At 45.4% G+C, this 15,749-nt stretch overlaps 4 protein-coding genes across 5 annotated transcripts; 2 read left to right on the top strand and 2 right to left on the bottom strand.

The window, feature by feature from the left end:
• Nucleotides 1–521: 521 nt before the first annotated feature.
• Nucleotides 522–3,231, top strand: LOC108085730 (lipase 3). Its single transcript, XM_017182458.2, has 3 exons — nt 522–889; nt 1,155–1,324; nt 2,164–3,231. Exons 1-3 carry the CDS (start codon nt 773–775, stop codon nt 3,104–3,106), a joined length of 1,230 nt encoding a protein of 409 aa, XP_017037947.1. The 5' UTR covers nt 522–772; the 3' UTR covers nt 3,107–3,231.
• A 123-nt stretch (nt 3,232–3,354) lies between these two features.
• Nucleotides 3,355–5,719, bottom strand: Not10 (CCR4-NOT transcription complex subunit 10). Its single transcript, XM_017182457.3, has 6 exons — nt 5,561–5,719; nt 4,746–5,501; nt 4,359–4,686; nt 4,236–4,303; nt 3,826–4,176; nt 3,355–3,770 (listed from the first exon to the last, which is right to left on the bottom strand). Exons 1-6 carry the CDS (start codon nt 5,647–5,649, stop codon nt 3,446–3,448), a joined length of 1,917 nt encoding a protein of 638 aa, XP_017037946.1. The 5' UTR covers nt 5,650–5,719; the 3' UTR covers nt 3,355–3,445.
• Nucleotides 5,720–6,233: 514 nt separating this feature from the next.
• On the bottom strand, nt 6,234–8,623 carry Snx3 (sorting nexin 3). 2 transcript variants are annotated; one of them, XR_011445256.1, is made up of 4 exons: nt 8,106–8,623; nt 7,686–7,781; nt 6,559–7,091; nt 6,234–6,493 (listed from the first exon to the last, which is right to left on the bottom strand). XR_011445256.1 is itself a non-coding variant. In XM_017182468.3 (3 exons), exons 1-3 carry the CDS (start codon nt 8,280–8,282, stop codon nt 6,861–6,863), a joined length of 504 nt encoding a protein of 167 aa, XP_017037957.1. In that variant the 5' UTR covers nt 8,283–8,623; the 3' UTR covers nt 6,234–6,860. The 2 variants fall into 2 exon arrangements, 1 of the variants encoding a protein (XP_017037957.1); XM_017182468.3 differs by having other exon boundaries at nt 6,234–7,091.
• A 1,444-nt stretch (nt 8,624–10,067) lies between these two features.
• Nucleotides 10,068–14,124, top strand: Vha55 (V-type proton ATPase subunit Vha55). Its single transcript, XM_017182443.3, has 3 exons — nt 10,068–10,227; nt 10,292–10,416; nt 11,690–14,124. The coding sequence occupies exons 2-3, from the start codon at nt 10,344–10,346 to the stop codon at nt 13,087–13,089; spliced, it is 1,473 nt and encodes a 490-aa protein (XP_017037932.1). The 5' UTR covers nt 10,068–10,227; nt 10,292–10,343; the 3' UTR covers nt 13,090–14,124.
• The last annotated feature ends 1,625 nt before the right edge of the window (nt 14,125–15,749 follow it).

The raw sequence follows: 15,749 nt of genomic DNA, 5'->3' as shown, positions 1-15,749 counted from the left end.
ACAAGGTCAATTTCACTTTCTTCTTACGAATTTAATCTCAATCTTAAGGTTGTTTCTGCGATGCCGCCCACTGTAAGCGGCGTTGACAGTTTTTTTTGGATGCCGTTGAGCGTTCTCTCTTTCGCTAAGCTGTTATAATTGCTCAAATTGCCGTGGCAGCGTGCCAACTGATTGGATTTTTGGGGGTAGCACGCGGAGAAGGAGGAGCAGTTAGGGAATTTAGTGGAGGCGGGGGCGCCGGCAATTGATATTATGCGCAGTGTATGCTGCCGGCAAAAGGCAGACACAGAGGCAGAAGCGACGCTCTGGCCAGGGCCCAAGTCTGGCTAAGAGCGCGTCGGCTGGCTGGCATGCCGTGCAGGTGGCTGGCTCACCCGGTCGGGGCTCAAGCTCTGCCCGCTCCTCTGCCGAACAGAGCTGCTGCTCCGCCGGCGCGCGAGTGGCAAGCCCTGCGAGCCCCAGACGCATGCGCAGTCGATAAAGCACATTCGAATCGAACGCTAGCGGTACCGCCGCCTCGATTGCAGTCTCCATTCATATTCATTCATACGACTCGGTTTCGGTTGGGTTTCAGTTTCATTTTCAGTTTCAGTTTCGGCGTTTTTTGAAAGCTCGGCGCGACCGAGCTCTCTGGAAAGAAAGTGCTGCTGTCTTTCTGCCGATCCTTGGGCAGCTTTCGTTTTCGTTTTCGGACCGGTTCGGCTTCTGATCGGTTACCCAGTTACTTAATCCCAGTTCATGTAACCATTACCGGCCCCTAATCCTGGTCAGCATGCGACGGGAGCGACGTGTTCCGCTGCTGCTGCCACTGGCGCTGATTGCACTGCAACAGGTGGCCACCAGCATGGCCACAGTGCGTCAGCCGCGCGAAATCATCATCACAGATGCGGTAGGTGTTCCAAAAGGTTCCAAAGCGGGAGTGGAAGGAGGAAAAGGTAAACCCCAGAGCAGCCGCAGGTGCGGGTGCGGAATGCCTAATTACCCAGAGTGTCACAACGCACGCGTCGCGTGGCCTCCAAATGTCAAGCGATAAATGTGCCAACAATTTGTGTTTGCATTTCGGATTTTGGCCCGCCTCCGGCTGCCTTCGCTTCCTGCCTCCACTTGCTGTATCACAACCTGTTACCTGTTACCTGTATCCGTGTCCCTTGCAGGTGCGGCGCATCCAGAACGATGGCTACAATGTGGAGCGCCACTCGGTGACGACCAAGGACGGATATGTGTTGACTCTGCACCGCATTCCGCAGGTGGATCCCGAGCGGGGCAGCCTACTCCGGCGGCCTGCTGTCTTCCTGCTCTCCGGGCTTTACGCTTCCTCGGATGTGTACGTATGCTAATAGATACTTTGCCAATAGATACTTCCGCTTGGCGGCAGATACGCAGGAACATAGAGAAAACAAACAAATACAGCGTCATATCTGTGTTGTCAAGAGCTGACTTATCATTATATTTTGCCTTAGAGTGAGGGAAAACTTTTATTTATTTTGTATCTGTCCTGCAATTATCTTGGATTCTAGTGAATGAATGAATAGTAGTAGCTTATGAATGGATAACACTTAATTGTTTAATTTTATTGCATTTATTATGGAAATCTGGAGATTTTAAAGTGATTTAAATTAGATAATAGATTACTATTGTAATTATTATGATTTTTTAATATTTATTTTATGATGGACTCAAAATATTATTGAATGTATAAAATAAATTATTGAAGAAATTTTAAACAAGCAAGGAAACTTACTTTGAAAAGCCGTAATTTGTATATCCTTGCCGTTTGCCAAAGGATCATGACATCAAATCCAAAATCGATCATAACTAAGCCAAAAATGCATTCATTTCAATTCGGAAAGCTTTTCTGTGACAGTTTTTTCTGGGTTAACAAATCTGCATTCTTAATTTTAGTTTTTGAGCAATCAAAATTTTTTTTCAATTTTTGAACATTTTAACGATGTAACCCCTTATCAAATTTTGAAAAAATTTCAAAATTTTGTTTTTCGTTCCAACAAGGCTAGAAAGACTCGCCTGTTGATGCTGATCAAGAATATATATGGTTTATGGGGTCGGAAATGTATGCTTCACTAAATAAAATCATAATACCCTTTAAGAAGAGCGGATATTTATCCATATTTTTAATATGAGAGATCTAAATATTTTTGTTTCCAGTTGGCTCCTCAATGGTCGCGAGGACTCCCTGGCCTACCTTCTCTGGCGGGCTGGCTACGACGTGTGGCTGGGCAACAACCGGGGCAACATCTACTGCCGAAAGAACCTGTGGCGCAACACTACGGAGCGCGAGTTCTGGGACTTTAGCTGGCACGAGATGGGTGTCTATGACATGCCCGCCCAGGTGGACTATGTCCTGCGGAGCACAGGACAGCGGGCCATCCATTTTGTGGGCATCTCGCAGGGCGGCACCGTCTTCCTGGTGATGAACTCCATGCTGCCACAGTACAATGCCGTCTTCAAGAGTGCCACCCTGCTTGCGCCGGTGGCCTATGTGAGCAACACGAAGAGCGGTCTTGCCAAAATCATCGGCCCTGTTCTGGGCACTCGCAACTATGTCTCCAAGATGCTCGAGGGCGTGGAGATGTTCTCCACGAATAAGTTCTTCAAGAAGTTCCTCTCGATGACCTGCCTGGAGAACGAAAAGCCGCTGGTCTGCATCAGCCGTTTGTGGCCTGCTGTGGGCTATGACACCAGGTTCCTCAACAAGACCCTGTTGCCCGACCTGATGGCCAACTTTCCCGCAGGCGGATCGGTCAAGCAGCTGATGCACTACTTCCAGGGCTACGTGTCCACGCACTTCCGGCAGTATGACTACGGCCCAGAGCGCAATTGGCTCCACTATCAGCAGCTGGAGCCGCCGGAGTACGTGCTGGAGAATGTGACCACGCCGGTGACGGTGTTCTTCTCGGAGAACGACTACATAGTGGCTCCAGCAGACATCTGGCGACTGCTCACCAGGTTGCCAAACGTGGAGGCCGCCTACAAGGTTCCCTGGAAGCGCTGGAATCACTTTGACTTCATCTGCGGCCTGGGTGTAAGGGAGTACATCTTTGACAACATTGTGCTCTCCATGAATCGCTACGAACAAAGGCGACGCTGAGAAGGGATCAGGGATCGGGGATCACAGATCACAGCCAGAACTACCACTAGTGCCAAAAACAAATTGTAGAATTACGAAACTAAATCTGCGGTTGATGCGGCTAAATCAACTCGGGATATAAGTATGTACTGATTAAAGAATAAATAATTTATAGCTTAGAGTAAAAGGGGAACCAGACTTAAAATAATTGAGGAATTGAAGAAGCTTTCTTGAAGCCCTGAATGACGCTTGTAATAGAAGGAACCCAATTTGTACGTCGGTCAATCATTTCACTATATTTACAAATCCACATTCAAATTTCCAGTTTGATTCCGTCTAGTTATGTACACAATTTGTTGTCTAAACAGGCGCCCCGCCAACGACGGGCCCCATCTTGAGGTCTATGAAGCGACGCAGGGCCAACGCCTTGCCGGCAACCAGCGAGTGGTTCAGGCTGGCCAGAAGCGTTTTCGCTTGTGACAGGTCGTTTTGCACGGCCATGGCCACGGCCAGATTGTAGCGGACCACGTTCTGGGCTGCGTCCACGGACTTGAGCTGCCAGTCGCGCGTCTCCAGATCATAGGCATTTAGCGTGCCCACAAAAGTAGGATCCAGATGGTCGCGGGCATCGGATGCCTTGTCCATCAGCATCAACGCTTCGCCGGCGTACATGTGACCCAGCAATCTAGAAGCGATTGATAGGTAATCTTTTGAATGTGAAAGAAGAAGCTTGTACTTACTTGTGAGCATCGGAGAGACGTTCGCAGGCCAGCAGTTTTTCGGCCATTTCCAGGGCCGTTACATGGTCACCCAGGCGCAGGGAGACAAAGCTGTGGGCCGCATAGATGGCGGCCAGCATGTTCTCGAGCGACTCCAGACTGACCGGCTTGGACGGATTGCAAAAATTGTTGTCCTGGGGCTGGCGCCAGGACTCCTGAGTCGGATCCTTTGGATCGGGCGCGTCTACATCTTCCGGAGAGACTGCTGCCATGTGAAAGCTGGCCTTGTAGTGCAGCGTGAGGGTCAAGGCGCTGCGCAAGCACAAAGCGGCGAATTCCAGAGTGGGCTCCGGCACTCCAGCGGATTGGGCGCTAAAAAGGTTATCAAAGTTTATATCAAGTTACGTTTTAAAGATTTTTTATTAACTTACGCATATGATTTGGCTGAAGCTGGACCTGCACCTCCCGCCTGCGACTGACGGTCCTCCTCCACTAGTTTCTGCAGGAAGAAAAATATATAATGAACTGAATTTTGAAAGAATTTCCAAACTAACCGCCTCGTGCTCCATGATGCAGGCCTCGGACATGCGCAACCAGAGTCGAGGATTTCTGTGGAACTGCTTGACGGGCACCAGGAAGCACTGGAAGGCCTCCTTGGGACGGCGCAGATGCAGCATTGCCACGCCCAGGTTGTAGAGAATTTCACACGAACGCGCCGAACTCATTGTCTGGAGCGTGCTCTGGCGCAGATTCTTGGCCAGCTGCTGGTCGAAATTGAGCGCATTTTGGAAGAACTGGGCGGCTATGGCATAATGGCGTACTCTCAGGTGGATCACGCCCATGTTGTTGGCAATGCAGGTGCTCAGCTGGGGGGTTACAGTACTGAAAAGCATAAGTTTACCGTCATAGAAACCCAGAAACTACCAATGGTTACAACATACCCGGCCTGGGTGCACTCATTGTTGATGCGCATCAGCTGCTTGGCGGCCATCTGGAAGTCCTTCATGATGTAATACTGCTGAGCCTTCAGGGCAGCGTACTCCGGCGTTCCGTCTTCCTGGATGACCACGGGCTTGCGATTCAGCACAAGTGTGAGCAGCTGCAGTAGCTGCAAACTGCCACCCAAGCCGGGCACAGAACCTTCCACAGCTGTTCCTGCAGGCGTGGCCACCACCGTGCTGGGAGTGGCTGCGGGTGGAGAGCCTGTGCCGGCAGCAGCATCCTCGCCTGGGGTGCTGCTAGGCGCCGTGGCCACCAGGTTGAGCTTGTACTGCAAGTAGTCAAGGAAGGCCTCGGCACGGTTTAGCTGATTGGTGGCCAGCAGAAGCTGCAGTTGTAGCGTGGCCACCAGCGCCGCCATTGATTTCTCGAGCGCCTCAAGGCGTGCCACCAGCGGAGCCAGCTTCTCCAGCGCCGTGCCGTACATGTGACGGTGATAGTAGATGACCGCCCGGTTATAGCGTGCCACTGTGGCAGCTGCGGCGCCTTGCTTGAGGGTCAGACCGCTGGACGCCTCTCCCGGAGATGTATCCGCGTCGGCGGTGAGTGCCTCCAGTTCCTTCATCAGAGCAGCGTGCTGGGTGCATCCGCCCTTGTGGTAACTGACCACAGCCCGGTTGTGGCGCAGAACGGGTCCGCTGCTCTCGCCGCGAGTCTCCAGCTCCTGCAGCAGCTCCAAACAGCGGTCGAACTCCGAGCTGGAACGCAATGAATGGGTGTGATTCAGAAAATAGGCTGTTGCGGGCGGCAGACTCACTTGTTGAACTCCTCGTGCGCCTGGCACAGCAGGCTGTAGTTCTCGTCCTCGCCGGCCTGCGTTTTGGTGGGGGAATCCGCCGAGTCCATTCCAAAAACAAATAAAAAACAAAAAACCAACTCCGATTGCCACAACCAAACGATAAACGATAAGGATTTCAGCAAACTCGATTGTTCTGATTGGGGGTGTGGTGCTGCCAGATTGTCGATCAGCTGGTTGACTTATCGATTTTAGAACAGCTGAAGGAAAATTAACGTCAATTTCATGCTGATTCTGAGGGTTTTCCGCGGAAAATAGAACTTTTCCTCATGTCTTTCAGGTGTTATCTCCCAGTTTAATGGTGTTCATACCCGGAAAATTACTAAGAAAGTGATAATTTCATTTAGTGTCTGGCAGCACCTGTTATTCGGTATTTAAGTGTGACCAGTTTCCCTGAACATTGTTAACGGAAAATTAAAATGTTCAAATATATGAAAAACTAAAACGATTTAATATAAATTAAATAAGGAAAATTGATGTAATTTTAAATTTTCGAATAATAATTAAATGCAAATAAATTTCTGGAAGCTTATTTTTATTTTTATATGCATTTGTGATGATCAATCCCATAATATGATTTTTCCAGTTTCGTAGTTTTCAAATATACGAAAAAATAAACAAAGCCGGCAATCACTTATTTTTGAATTATTTTAATTTGATTCGAAGTACAATATTATTCACTAAACTTTTTCAAAATATTCAATAATTAGCATACACGTTTCAGGGATCGGATTTTCGGGTTTAGGATAGCTCCCTAATTTATTTGCTGCTTCCTTACTGCTGCAAAGGGCCAAAAGGAGAAAGAAACTGAGTGGATCGTCGGGAAGCCGAGGATGAGGGACAGGGGCTGCTTCTTGCGAGTCGAGACGCGGGAGGCATGTATTATTATGTACACTATTCGTAAATATATTGTATTGTATATAATATATATATATATGCATGTATATTGTAATGTATACCATATAAACTTGAATTTAGCATTAAAAATTCCCAATGCTCTGGCTTTAACTAGTCCCCGCGGGGGGTGAGAGGGGGGCTCTCAACATTAACTGAGCAGCAGCACATCCGCCCTCTTATCGCGTCGAAAAATAAACAGATTCCTTCTCCATCGCCTCCCTCCTCGCGCCACATCGCCTCCCTCCGATCTCGTCAAGCGGACACACACACATACACACGGATTCCCTAAAGATTTCGTAGCGGGTTTGTTCGTTCGAGTTGTTTTTGCTTCATTGCATTGCTATGGTTAGATTCTTGGCCCGCCTTATGTGTTGCGGATCTTGCCGGGCACGTAGTTCTTGTCGATGACATTCTCCTGCAGGAACATGTGCAGGCAGCGCTCGTTCTGCGCCAGCGGATGTCCGGCTATCTTGTTGATGAACGCCTCCAGTCCCTTGCGTCGCTCCTCGATGAAGCTCTCGTCGAAGATGCCCTCGTCGCCGCGGAAGGGCATCTGTCGTTTCCAGGCCTTGCCGGGTAGTGGCGGCACCACAATCTGTAGATATTATAATTGGGTTAAATGGTGGTTTTGCACGAGTTTAAAGGTCTTAATATGCAAATAGATAGTTAGTCATTTGATCTGGACTAAGTTTAATCTTGTGGGAATGGGTTTCAGTGATTTCTTAGATGGAATTCAATTAAAGAGTGTCCTAAAATGACCCAAAATCCCAGAATTAGGCTTACAACTTCTAGAGGTAATCAAAGCTCTTTAAACTGCACAATTTTTTACATATTTTAGGTCAAAACTGTTCGAAAATCCCTAGGGCTATTGCAATTCCTGAACAGCATACGGTGGGAAATTCGATAAATCATCGAATTCTCCAGAGAGTTCCATAATAAAATGAAAACATTAAATTCCCATTAGTGTTTATTGAATGACTGGCAATTTACCCTCAAAACTGTGACCTGCACAATATTTAAAATAAACCCAAGGGATTTCACAGTCCCAATACCCAAGCAACTCTCAAGGGTATCCTATGAGTGAAGTTCCTCCAATATACCCAAATATTCAGCGTTCAGCTTTGATAGTGTTAGTAATCCCGACATCCAACATAGCTTTATAATTATAATAGTCTCCTATCACTCTCACCTTGCTATCCCGCTCCAGCTCATTCCTAAGCCACTCAAAGTCGCTGTAGCGTCGTCTGACGGTGGACTCCTTCACCTTAAACACGGGCAGATTGGTCTGGAATGTAGATACAAATACAAATGGATTATTGGTTAATTGACACCCGCATGAGGCCGGAAACGGAACGGACGACGAGCGGCGACCGTGACTCAAGTCCGAAAATCACTGCGCTGCACTTGTGACTAATGTTTATCGGCTCGCTTTATAGGCGTATCGCCCGCACACCAGCGCATCGCTTGCACACACACACAGCCATGCTGCGGAGACAAAGTCGCCCTTGTACATGTGAATTCCAGCGGTTATCAACCGAGTTTTTGCCACTTTTTCGGAGGTTTGTGCAATTCAGCAGTTGCAGCCAGCGCCACTTGGCAGTTCACTCACCCGCATTCGCACTTCGTAGTCCGTGTAGCGCTTCTTGCCCGCCGCCATGGTGGTCAGCGGATTGACCACGTCGATCTCCAGGAAGTTTGCGGGCACCGCATAGGCGTCGTCCAGGGTCTGCTTCTTCACGTTGAGACGGCGGGTGGCCTCGGCGGTGCCGTCGGACTCAACCATCATACTGGTGGCCAGGGGATCCGGATTAGGCGACTATGGTAGCTGAGACGCCCCTTTATTGAGAGGCGCACGCAGAGAGAAGAAAAGCCGCAGAGCAGTGGAATGAAACGGGTTTTGGTTCTGCTTGGCTCTCGGCCCCTCTTTGTGGTCGCTGTTCTTTGTTGCTCGTCCTCCTCCGGCTCTGCTTCGCTCCTCCGTCCGTTGCTCTGTTTGTTTGCCGAAATTATACGGGTTTCGGGAGCCTTGTAGCGAGTGTGTGTAAACAACTATTGTAATTTAATTAAAATAAAACTTTCCAATAATTAACAGTGCTGTTGGCTAACATGAACCTGCCTAGTGCTGGCTTTTTTAGTGTCTTTCACTCTCCTTGCAGGGTTGCATGCGCCCGGGCGGCAATGCTGGCAGCGCTGCCAGATCTGGGGATTGTCAAAAAATACTTAAAAATACTAAAACGAAAATATACATTTTAGCCTAGTACTCTGACGAGAAAAACCCGCTGTCTAAAATAGACAGCGGATTCGCTGTTTATTTCGCTACCGAGCTAGTGTGACCAAAAAAATTAAGGAAATTCCATGAAAATGTACTTTTTATGGCGTTTAAGGATTTTCCTTGGTCACACTGGACAGCTGTTTGTAAACAAATATTCCAAAAAAATATTAAAAATATTAATAAATATGGTATTAAAATGTCCTTTGTGGGTTAAATTCCATATTATGGGCTTGCCCTTGACAGCCCCTATCAATGCCACCTTTTTCCTTCAACTTTCCCTCCATTAGGGGTGTCTAAATAAATCAAATAAATTATTTAGACAGCGCGATATCAGCTATTTACTATCTTGATCTGGCAACGCCTTTCAATTTTCGCAGGCTTCATTTTCGTCGTCAGAGTACCGAAAAAAACGACGTGTCTAAAAGTTCTTCTTCTTTTTTTTCGATACCGTTTTTTTTATATGGAGTTTGGCCGCTGTCTAAATTTATACAGCGGTTTTTTCTCGTCAGAGTACTAGGCTTTTGCTTTAAAAATTTTATTTTACGAATATTTTAAAAAGGTACCTAATATAATAATCGAAACTATCGTTAAAAATTCTTGTTAATTGGTTGATTTTATTGGACCTAATTTTTTTTAATGCAAATTCATTTAACATCTGGTGTCAAAGTAATTTTTGTGACCTCCATTGAATATCTGACAATATATGCAAAATTTAAATCCAAAATAAGTTCTAAATTTAATTAAAATTAAAAAATGTATACTAAATATATATATTTTTTTAAATTAAAACATTTATATTTATTTATATAAGTTTTGTATATGACTTTTGGAAACCACTGACTGGTTTTGCATCTTTTGCCCTGAAATATCATAAAAACATCTTTGTTTTAAAATTAAGGACAATTTTTGCTTTCTTAAATTCTATATATTAAATTTTTACATAATTATATAGGTTTTATAGTTAATTTTACTCATTTGCCGACATATCTCCACCTTTAAAAAAGCCTTAATCGATGTCGAATATACTGTAAAATGAAAGAAAACAGCTATTTTTAGTGATAAAATACCAGAAATAGCTATAATGGCGAATGATACTCCAATTCAATTTTAATAATTCGATGTTTTATTAGAACAGCAGCATATATTATAGACTATTTTGACAACTCGCCCTTTAGTGAGGCTTCTTATTTATTTTACGATACAGGTTAAACCCTATTATGCTGCCAAATCTTTAATGAAACCTCCAATTAATGCAGGAGTGTCATATGAGCATATTAATCTGAAATAGCCAGACTGCCTTGAAATCCCTAACGCCTGGGGAGTCATGTGACGGCACGTGACGTCACAACAGATTCAGCTCCACTGGCAAATTAAAAGCGATTTTTCCTCGTACTCGCACCGACTTCGCAGCCAAAATTTTGCGTGTGTGTCGCTCAGTACTGTTCGTAGCTGAAAAATTGTACGTGTAGCTCGTAATAGAACCGCAAACGCAAGTGCAAGATTGATTTTGCCCTCTTTTGCAGCTCGAAATTTGCCGTGCACTTTGAAGGTAGAGAGGCGTAGAAAAAAGCCAAGATGAACCCCCAGCAAGCCCAGCGGGAACATGTCCTCGCCGTATCCCGGGACTTTATCTCCCAGCCCCGCTTGAGTGAGTAAACCCCAGCAAACCCCTCCAGAATCGCGGAAAATAAGTGAAAAATCGGAAATAGCAGTGCCAGCAAAAGCAAAAAAGTACTCGCCAGTCCGCCATGACAGTTTGCGCGAAGAATCGGGTGTGAGGCGGAGTAGAGAAAAAATCAATAAAATCTTGCGCCACCCACTAAAAACATCAAAAGTGCCCCAATTCGGCAGATATTTATCTGCACAATGTTCTACAGCATTGGATATAGGTCCAGAATTAGTTAATTAGACCCGCGGAGCACCCAACCGCGATCAGTTAACTCTTATTAAAAATTTTCGCCGTCACATGACCGTTCGCTCAGCTCAGCTGTTTGCTCACTCACACACAGTCAAAGGCACCTGACTGCGAACGGGGTGTAAGGCGGGCGGGCCGATAGCCCAGCGGAGGTCGTCAATTTAGCGATTTTAACTACTTTTTGTTGAGGGAGTATAGTTACAGTTAATGATTTTTCTCTGAAATATTAATTTTTTTTTAATTTTAAATATTTAATTCAGTATATTCCATTCTAAAACTGATAAAAATTTCCTGAAAAGATAGATAATAGATAGTTAAATACTATTATTAATTTTATGTCTCATGAATATGTTGCATAAATCAGTTACTTTCGTAAAAATCGACAATGCTTTTCAAGTGAATTCTAAATTTGCTGCGTGTTTGGTTTTCCAATTTTATCTTGCTTTCTATTTCGCATTCTTCTTTGGAGTGATTTTCTTAAAAGATTCTTTAATTTCTCCTGCCATTTCGCTATCTGAAGCTTATTGGATTGAATCCCTTTTGCAATCTATTTCTTATGAGTTTCAAACTGCAGTGCTCGTGGCTAGGGCTAAAAACCAGTTGGGCAGTCAGCTGACATAATTTACCGTACCCCACCACAACCCCTCCCAACTTGACTGCTCTTTTGACGTTTGCTTTCTTATCAAATTCTCGCTTTCATGTGAGCGTTGCGCGACTCGTGTTTTTTGTTGTAATGAAAACTAATAAGAAGTTAAAGAAAGCAATGTGCTTGTAAGTGGATATTAAAAATATTTGATTAAATGGTTATGAAACAATGCAACTATTCCGGAGTTTTCCTTAAGAAAGTTCTTTAAAATTTAGTTTTTAAAATTAAAATAAAATGCCCTAATCGGAATAAATACAAATTGTGGCCAGCTTTGCTCGTTTCCCACACTTTTAAGTTAAGTTTTAATTAAAACCTTTAAATTTTAACACGTTCTTTTACCTTCTTTTCTTCCTGCAACAGCCTATAAGACTGTGTCCGGTGTGAACGGTCCCTTGGTCATCCTCGATGAGGTCAAGTTCCCCAAGTTCGCCGAGATCGTCCAGCTGCGTCTGGCTGATGGCACCGTGCGCTCCGGTCAGGTTCTGGAGGTGAGCGGTTCCAAGGCCGTCGTCCAGGTGTTCGAGGGCACCTCGGGCATTGACGCCAAGAACACTCTTTGCGAGTTCACCGGCGATATCCTGCGCACGCCTGTGTCCGAGGATATGTTGGGCCGTGTGTTCAACGGCTCCGGCAAGCCCATCGACAAGGGACCCCCAATCCTGGCTGAGGATTTCCTGGACATCCAGGGTCAGCCCATCAACCCCTGGTCGCGTATATATCCCGAGGAAATGATCCAGACCGGTATCTCGGCCATCGATGTGATGAACTCGATTGCCCGTGGCCAGAAGATCCCCATCTTCTCCGCCGCCGGTCTGCCCCACAACGAAATCGCCGCCCAGATCTGTCGTCAGGCCGGTCTAGTCAAGCTGCCCGGCAAGTCCGTGCTGGATGACCACACCGACAACTTCGCCATTGTGTTCGCCGCTATGGGTGTGAACATGGAGACGGCCCGCTTCTTCAAGCAGGACTTCGAGGAGAACGGCTCCATGGAGAACGTGTGCCTGTTCTTGAACTTGGCCAACGATCCCACCATTGAGCGTATCATCACGCCCCGTCTGGCTCTGACCGCCGCCGAGTTCTTGGCCTACCAGTGCGAGAAGCACGTGCTGGTCATCCTCACCGACATGTCCTCGTACGCCGAGGCTCTGCGTGAGGTGTCCGCCGCCCGTGAGGAGGTGCCCGGCCGTCGTGGTTTCCCCGGTTACATGTACACCGATTTGGCCACCATTTACGAGCGTGCCGGACGTGTGGAGGGCCGCAACGGCTCCATCACCCAGATCCCCATTCTGACTATGCCCAACGACGATATTACCCATCCCATTCCCGATTTGACCGGATACATTACCGAGGGCCAGATCTACGTTGATCGTCAGCTGCACAACAGACAGATCTACCCTCCAGTCAACGTGCTGCCGTCGCTGTCGCGTCTGATGAAGTCCGCTATCGGAGAGGGCATGACCCGCAAGGATCACTCCGATGTGTCCAACCAGCTGTACGCTTGCTACGCCATCGGCAAGGACGTGCAGGCCATGAAGGCCGTGGTGGGCGAGGAGGCCCTGACGCCCGACGATCTGCTGTACTTGGAGTTCTTGACCAAGTTCGAGAAGAACTTCATCTCGCAGGGCAACTACGAGAACCGCACTGTCTTCGAATCCCTGGACATTGGCTGGCAGCTGCTGCGTATCTTCCCCAAGGAGATGCTCAAGCGTATTCCGGCCTCCATCCTGGCCGAATTCTACCCCAGGGACTCGCGCCATTAGATTCTGTTTATTGTTTTGTTTTTGATTTTTGTCCAAAATTTTGTTTCATTCATAATTTAAGCTGGCGGCGGCGGCGCATCGTGCGGCGCGTCCACCACCACCACCTGCAATATCCCCGCTGTGTATGCGTCTATATATATATACATAAACCACAATACATCCACAAATATCTATCCTGCGCCCCAGCGCGGCCAAAAACAATAACTAGTTGAATATTGTCCAAGCGAGCAAACCTACTCTAATGTCTAGTGTGTGTTTTTAGTATTGAAATTGAAATCGAAACAAACCGTCTTGCAATGTACATAAATTGAATTGCTAATAATGATTGTCGTTAGCCTCCCCGCCTCTAAACACACTGTCCTGTAATAATCATTTGTTAAAGTTTACTATTTTTGTTAGGTTTTAAGTGTGTGCTCCTTGACTTGTTTATAATTTTTGTCTAATTATTTTCGCATAAAGAATCGTAGCATTCCAACAAAAAATAACCTCTTTTTGTTACTTTCGTTTGCTCCCCTCCCGCCCCGCGTTTTATTTAGACGTTTCACCAGTTCGCACAAGTATTAAACAAAAGTCCCCGCCCCCCCGGTTCCCCTGTCCCTGCACCGAACCTTGTGAACAATTTGTACAGCAACTCAACTAAACAATGGAATATTAAGTGCAAAAAACAATGCTTTAATGCAACAAAATCGTTTTAAAAATGTGGAAAATCTACGAGAAAAGTATAAAGAACTATGAAATACTGTTTGTTTCCTTGTCTCTAAATTAATGAATATTACATAAAGTTGCATAAATTAATATATATATTTGTTTGTTTGTTGTCTCTCTGGTCGTAAGCGTGAAAGGGGAAATGTTCTATGATACGGCCCGATTATTTCAGCAACGACAACACCTAATAATAATCATGAACACAGTCGGACACAATGAATGTTGAAATATATAAATGTATGTATTTAACCCAGCTAAATAGTTCATGTAATATGTATAAATTATAGAACATTTAAATGATGAATAAACTACACACCAAATCATGTTAAATGCGAGCTTATGTTTATTTCAATTGTGGGTTTATCTCCTATAAATCAGTTTTCATTCATAGTTAAGGTTGAAGGTTATTTTTCTCGTTTTACAAGTTTGTTTTATTTATTTTCAAATCAGAAATTAAACATACAAGTTATGTTATTTAACAGAGATAAAGCAGAAATTATATATTCTCTTTATCTTAACATTTTCTGCCATATCAGCAGAGTCAGCAGTATATGATTTAACAGATCTAAAAGCTTTTGCCTTATCATTGCCTTATTTTGGGTTCTTTTAACTTATCGAAAGCTTTTGTCTACAGTGGTTAAAACTGATTTTTTATTAGAACAATTTATTAAATTTTCATGGAGCTTCGATATATAAATAAATAAAAAAATATTTTTCGGATATTTATACCCTTTTCGAATATTATAATTTTATAAGGAGTTTTTTAGTTAGACTAAATTTCTATAATAAACGTAAATTATAGCTTACAATATTTTTCATAATATATTTCGAGCGTTAAATCGTTTCGTACTGCTCTTCTTAACAAGTTTTATCATCTGAACGTTATAGACTAGATTCCTTTCTATAAAGTAACTAATAAACCATATAATTTAAATACTTTTATTACCACAAGGTTAATGTATACATTAGGACAGAATACAAATTAAAGCACTTTGCATCTTCCAACAGCTGTGTCCCACTTGTTACAAGTAAGTGAAGGTGGATCCACCACGTGACCAACTGGCAACTGGCTCCTCAAGAAGCCACCCAAGCTTTACCATCACCACCACCACCACTTAGGGAAGCTGGCCAAGCGCCCGCGTTGCCTGGACAAGTTTCCCATTGACTTTGCAAATTTATGCAATTATGCCAAAGTTTTTAATGAGTTCTAAATGAAGTTAAAAATTCGGTTGACGCTGGCGGTTTGATGGTGTAATATACACCCCGACAAACAAAACTTTCCTACCCATAGTCAGCAGGAAAAACAAAAATGTTCTTGCGAAACTTTTGGCCAATTGCCGGACCTTTACTGAATTTTTTTTTTGCGCTGGTTTAATTTCTGTAATCAAAGCGATGCTCCACTGGCAGCCTTTGCTTGAAAATTGCGAACGGCTAAGCTGGCTGCAATTTAAGCAGCTTAAGCTGGAAAACTCAAAAGAAAAGGAATGCAGAGAGACAAAGCGAAGGAGGGAAGGCTATCTGGGACAATTGGCAGTCGCCCACTGCGCCAGGGATTCGCCGTCGTATCTGTATCTAGACTGCAGCACAGTGGGCTTATGACAAGGCTACTACTGATTCGCCATGTCAAAAGCTTGTCTTTGCTCTGTAAGAGTGGGTCGCGGTATTGGCCAGGAGGCGGAACGGCGGCGGGGTCATGCAGTTCCTGGTGCGAGCTCATTTCGAGACGTTTGTCTGGCATCATTAGAAGGAGGCGCACAGCTCGCAAAAGTTCAGGGTCATGGTCAGTGCAAGGTCGGCCCACTTGGCAGACACTGGCCCCGCTGCAGTCGCATCCGCATATCCCACCTCCACCGCCTCGGTGGCTGCCTCGTTTCCGCTCGATTTATGCGGCAGGCCCCGCACAAACCACTTAGACAGCTGGCCGGGTCCCAAGATGTCGCCTTTTGCGGCCAGGA

The sequence above is a fragment of the Drosophila kikkawai genome, chromosome 3R (assembly GCF_030179895.1).
Source record: "Drosophila kikkawai strain 14028-0561.14 chromosome 3R, DkikHiC1v2, whole genome shotgun sequence".
NCBI classification, from domain to species: Eukaryota; Metazoa; Arthropoda; class Insecta; order Diptera; family Drosophilidae; genus Drosophila; species Drosophila kikkawai.
This window is presented reverse-complemented; position numbering and strand designations above follow the sequence as displayed.

Coding starts and splice junctions, on each gene's coding strand:
- Vha55 (XM_017182443.3), top strand. CDS start 10,344: ATGAACCCCCAGCAAGCCCAGCGGGAACATGTCCTCGCCGTATCCCGG. Junction 10,417..11,689: donor TATCTCCCAGCCCCGCTTGA/GTGAGTAAACCC, acceptor TTCCTGCAACAG/CCTATAAGACTGTGTCCGGT.
- Not10 (XM_017182457.3), bottom strand. CDS start 5,649: ATGGACTCGGCGGATTCCCCCACCAAAACGCAGGCCGGCGAGGACGAG. Junction 5,502..5,560: donor GCGCACGAGGAGTTCAACAA/GTGAGTCTGCCG, acceptor ATTGCGTTCCAG/CTCGGAGTTCGACCGCTGTT. Junction 4,304..4,358: donor GCATCATGGAGCACGAGGCG/GTTAGTTTGGAA, acceptor TTCTTCCTGCAG/AAACTAGTGGAGGAGGACCG.
- Snx3 (XM_017182468.3), bottom strand. CDS start 8,282: ATGATGGTTGAGTCCGACGGCACCGCCGAGGCCACCCGCCGTCTCAAC. Junction 7,782..8,105: donor ACTACGAAGTGCGAATGCGG/GTGAGTGAACTG, acceptor TCTACATTCCAG/ACCAATCTGCCCGTGTTTAA. Junction 7,092..7,685: donor AGCTGGAGCGGGATAGCAAG/GTGAGAGTGATA, acceptor TAATATCTACAG/ATTGTGGTGCCGCCACTACC.
- LOC108085730 (XM_017182458.2), top strand. CDS start 773: ATGCGACGGGAGCGACGTGTTCCGCTGCTGCTGCCACTGGCGCTGATT. Junction 890..1,154: donor AAATCATCATCACAGATGCG/GTAGGTGTTCCA, acceptor TGTCCCTTGCAG/GTGCGGCGCATCCAGAACGA. Junction 1,325..2,163: donor CTTTACGCTTCCTCGGATGT/GTACGTATGCTA, acceptor TTTTGTTTCCAG/TTGGCTCCTCAATGGTCGCG.